The 3,515-nt window shown below is 53.2% G+C and overlaps 2 protein-coding genes across 2 annotated transcripts; one reads left to right on the top strand and one right to left on the bottom strand.

The window, feature by feature from the left end:
* Window positions 1–1,085: 1,085 nt before the first annotated feature.
* On the bottom strand, window positions 1,086–2,000 carry GNI_186410 (hypothetical protein; the record flags this gene model as incomplete). The annotated part of the gene is made up of 1 exon (XM_011135313.1): window positions 1,086–2,000. The coding sequence occupies one exon, from the start codon at window positions 1,998–2,000 to the stop codon at window positions 1,086–1,088; it is 915 nt and encodes a 304-aa protein (XP_011133615.1).
* Window positions 2,001–3,108: 1,108 nt separating this feature from the next.
* Window positions 3,109–3,474, top strand: GNI_186400 (C2 domain protein; the record flags this gene model as incomplete). Its single annotated transcript, XM_011135312.1, has 1 exon — window positions 3,109–3,474. The coding sequence occupies one exon, from the start codon at window positions 3,109–3,111 to the stop codon at window positions 3,472–3,474; it is 366 nt and encodes a 121-aa protein (XP_011133614.1).
* Between the last annotated feature and the right edge of the window lie 41 nt (window positions 3,475–3,515).

Genomic DNA, 3,515 nt, shown 5'->3' with positions numbered 1-3,515 from the left:
TGCCCCGTTCCCCCGTCCCCCCAGACCAAACTGTGCCGGAACACGCACTGCACCCGCATGCCGTCGACGACGAGCCAGTGGTCCACGTGCGAGTCTCTGGGCGTTTTGGAGGAATGGCCGTCAGACTTGAAGCGGTCGAAGCGAGTCGTGAGCTGGTCCGAAGAAACCAAAGTGAATGAACGTCGGCCAGATGGAGCCAAGTTGGTTGAGACCTGGTCAGGTGGAACGAAGTTGGCCGAGACCCGGCTAGGTGGAACCAGGGTAGGTGAGGCCAGGTCGGGCACAGTCGGACTAAGTGCGACCGGACTAGGCGCGACCGGACTAAGTAGTAGCCCCGATTGGGAAGCGCCACGTAGGTCGAGGGTGTCTTGTACGCCGTTGACGCCCTGGTCACTGCAAGACAAAGAGCTGAATTGCACGCGTGACCCTCCGCTAGGCAGTTTACGGCGCCAAGTTGACCTCGAAAAATTAATACAGATCCTCAACGAAGAAGAAAACCAACTCCAAGCCAAGCCGCTGCCACCCCGGCCGTCACTGTCTGCTGTATTTGCAGGACCCAGCCAACCCGTTAAGGGCATGGACCTCCACGTGCAACGCATGAGGCGCAAGGACCCAGACCCGCCACCGCAAACAGAACAGCCCAGTCTCTGGCAGTCGCTGTCGCGCAAGAAATGGCTAGAGTTGGCACCAATCCTCGACACGCATTCGGACAAATCATAGCCCAGGCAGCAACGGTAACTCACAATATGTCAGGTAAGTGTCCGACGTCCATTCTGTATGTATGTTTCCCTTCAATATGTTTCATTCATTACACATTCCTGTTCTACATCTTTCCTCTTTACCATCCGGATTTATTCCGGACCAAATACTTTATTCGCGTTTGTTCGCACACGTGTGTTATACCCCTCTTTTTCAACCCATCTTTACTAAGAACACCAATAGTACTACAAACTGAAAAAATCCTATGAACCTACTAGTAGGACAACCCGTTCTTAAGTCGCTTGCACGAAATAATCACCTGCATCAGTCGTCTTCGAAATCCATACCTGAATCCTGCTCATTGTATCCCTCAAATGCTGAGAATCTCACACGCAGAAGGACTGTTGGCTATTGATACATTTCAATAGCTCCTCCACCGTGGACACGTCTCCCCCGCACCAACGACTTAGACTGCCACCAGGGCCGTACATATCGCAAAATCCCTGGCAAATACTCGTCCAGCAGTCCTGGGTCGCAGTTATCTGCTGCACGCACTGCGACACCACGGATCCATTGCCTGCAGCTGTAGTTGCCTTGTTGGTGGTAGTATTCGGCGTAGTTGTGGCCTTGGTCTTACCAGTAGTTGTGGCCTTGGTCTTACCAGTAGTCGTGGCCTTGGTCTTACCAGTAGTCGCGGCCTTGGTCTTGGGTGTGGTTGTTGCCTTCGTTTTGCGAGCAGTCGTAGTTCTCGTGGTGGCCGTGGCTTTAGTCGTAGTAGCTGTGCCTCCATTGCAATCTACCCTCTTGAATGTTATGGGAGCGTTCTGAACCGCGCAGCTGATCGTCTTGTCGCCTGCGATGATTCCGTACTGACACTGCTCGGGCTTATAAGCACACACGCCGGTTCCGGCACACACGTAAGGACACAAGTTCAACCACGCAGTCTGTCCCATCTCGAACTTGGTTTCGGAACCATTTGTATCCAACGTCCGAATGTAGGTACTCTTCACTGTGCCATCATCGTACTTCATGTCCACCTTGTAACAGTTGCCACAGTTCTCTTTATTCACCTCCCAACCCGCATTAAACGTCGAGAGGCAAGGACGCTCAACAGAATCACCGCAAGGACCATCCATCTCCCAAGTCTCCACTTTGTGGTTGCAAGCACCGTAGTCCCCTTCGTAGTAAATGTGGCAACGACCTAAACAAGACTGCTCCAAGCCCATTGGATCAACACCAGACACACAGGTACCATCCATGAAGTCCGCAGAAGCGATCACAACCACAGCAGCCAATCTCATCACCTTGTCTTGCCTTAATTATCCCCCAGCAAACACCAGACCCCGACGTCTCGTCTCTTCCTCCAGATTCTAACCCCGAGGGCTGAATGGGCGGCTGTTAGAGGGCAGATGTGTCAAAAGGCAAACTCTATGGAAGACGACCGACGGATTCCGGTCGTAAACCCTAACACGGCCCCTGTGGGGTCGCATTCCGGCGTCTACCAGATCGCTTGGGCTACCCGCGGGCCTGGGTCACTACTCCGGTCTTGCAGGAGATTTCAATCAACTACAAGACCGGAATAGTGTCCTGCATAACTCCACATGGTTCATGCGCGCCGCCAAGATCGATATCGACCCCCAACATTCCCAACTACGGCAAGTGCTGGGGAGGATGTACAGCTGGGGCGACGCAGTCAATTACAGTAATAGAACAAGCCACCGACTTGCTTCGTCATCACCGTCTCTTGGCCCACTGCCAGCTATTGGCTACCTCACCGGCCGACAACAACGCGGTTCAACAACGTGCACATAGACTCCCCGTGGACTTCGCGCGTTGGCAGTACCGTCATCCGCGTCTTCGAGCAGTACCGTTGGTAGCTCTCAACTCGTTCGAGTATCTTCCTCTCGGTCCGGTATCACACTTCTCTTCGTGCCTCACGATCTGGTTAGTCCCACAACGACGGAGCACTGACCGAGCGTCTTACCGGAGATTCTCCCCGTGGCAACTAGTCCGTTCATTCGTCCGTGAGACGATTCGGTAATATGCTCGTCCACAACGGGCGGTGATGTCCATTCGGTACGACAAGTCTGTGTCTTTTTCGGAGCCACGACCTTCTTGCAGGAACTTCTGCGGGACCACGACCCGCCACCCGGGCTGTCTGGGTCCTGCTTGCCCCCCATCACACTCCTACCGTCGTGTAAATAAAAAATAAGTACGACCCATTACTGATGCACTCGACGGCGTTCCACACGACAGCTTTGTGTCAGAAGCCTTGTGCCTGCTCATTATGGATCTGGGCTAGAGGCCCGACAATTTCCTGTTAGAAAGACCGCGAAATGTGTGTGTCCGCGTCGTTCTGTCTACTCGGTCCTTGCCAAATCGATTTCACGTCATAAAGTTTAATTCGGAATGAAGGTTTCTGTTACGGTACATTCTGCTGCTGGGTTCCAGGGCCACACTGGTCTATTCAACAAGTCGGACTTGTACGTCGAATGCCACTACGGTACCTTCCACTCATGGCACACCAAGACTGCCAAGGACGCTGGCTCCAGCGCAGATTTCGAAGAGACCTGGACCTTTGATTCCAATGACAGCCACTCCGAAATTACAATTAAAGTGCGCGATGCCAGACATCTGAAGCTTGATGAGACTCTGGCGGAAGGCGCTTTCAAGTTTGAGCAGAGGCCTGGCTACTTCTACACTGGCGAAGTGGGGCTTGTTGACGAGAAACACGGCGATGAACCATCTGTTAGGTTGACTGTGAAGTGTGAGTAAACTGACTCGGAGCAAGCGGAGCTGTGGTGCGATAACACATT

The sequence above is a fragment of the Gregarina niphandrodes genome (genome assembly GCF_000223845.1).
Source record: "Gregarina niphandrodes unplaced genomic scaffold scaffold00076, whole genome shotgun sequence".
Classification (NCBI taxonomy): domain Eukaryota; phylum Apicomplexa; class Conoidasida; order Eugregarinorida; family Gregarinidae; genus Gregarina; species Gregarina niphandrodes.
The sequence above is the reverse complement of the archived record's forward strand: the minus strand, read 5'-3'. Positions and strand labels throughout refer to the sequence as shown.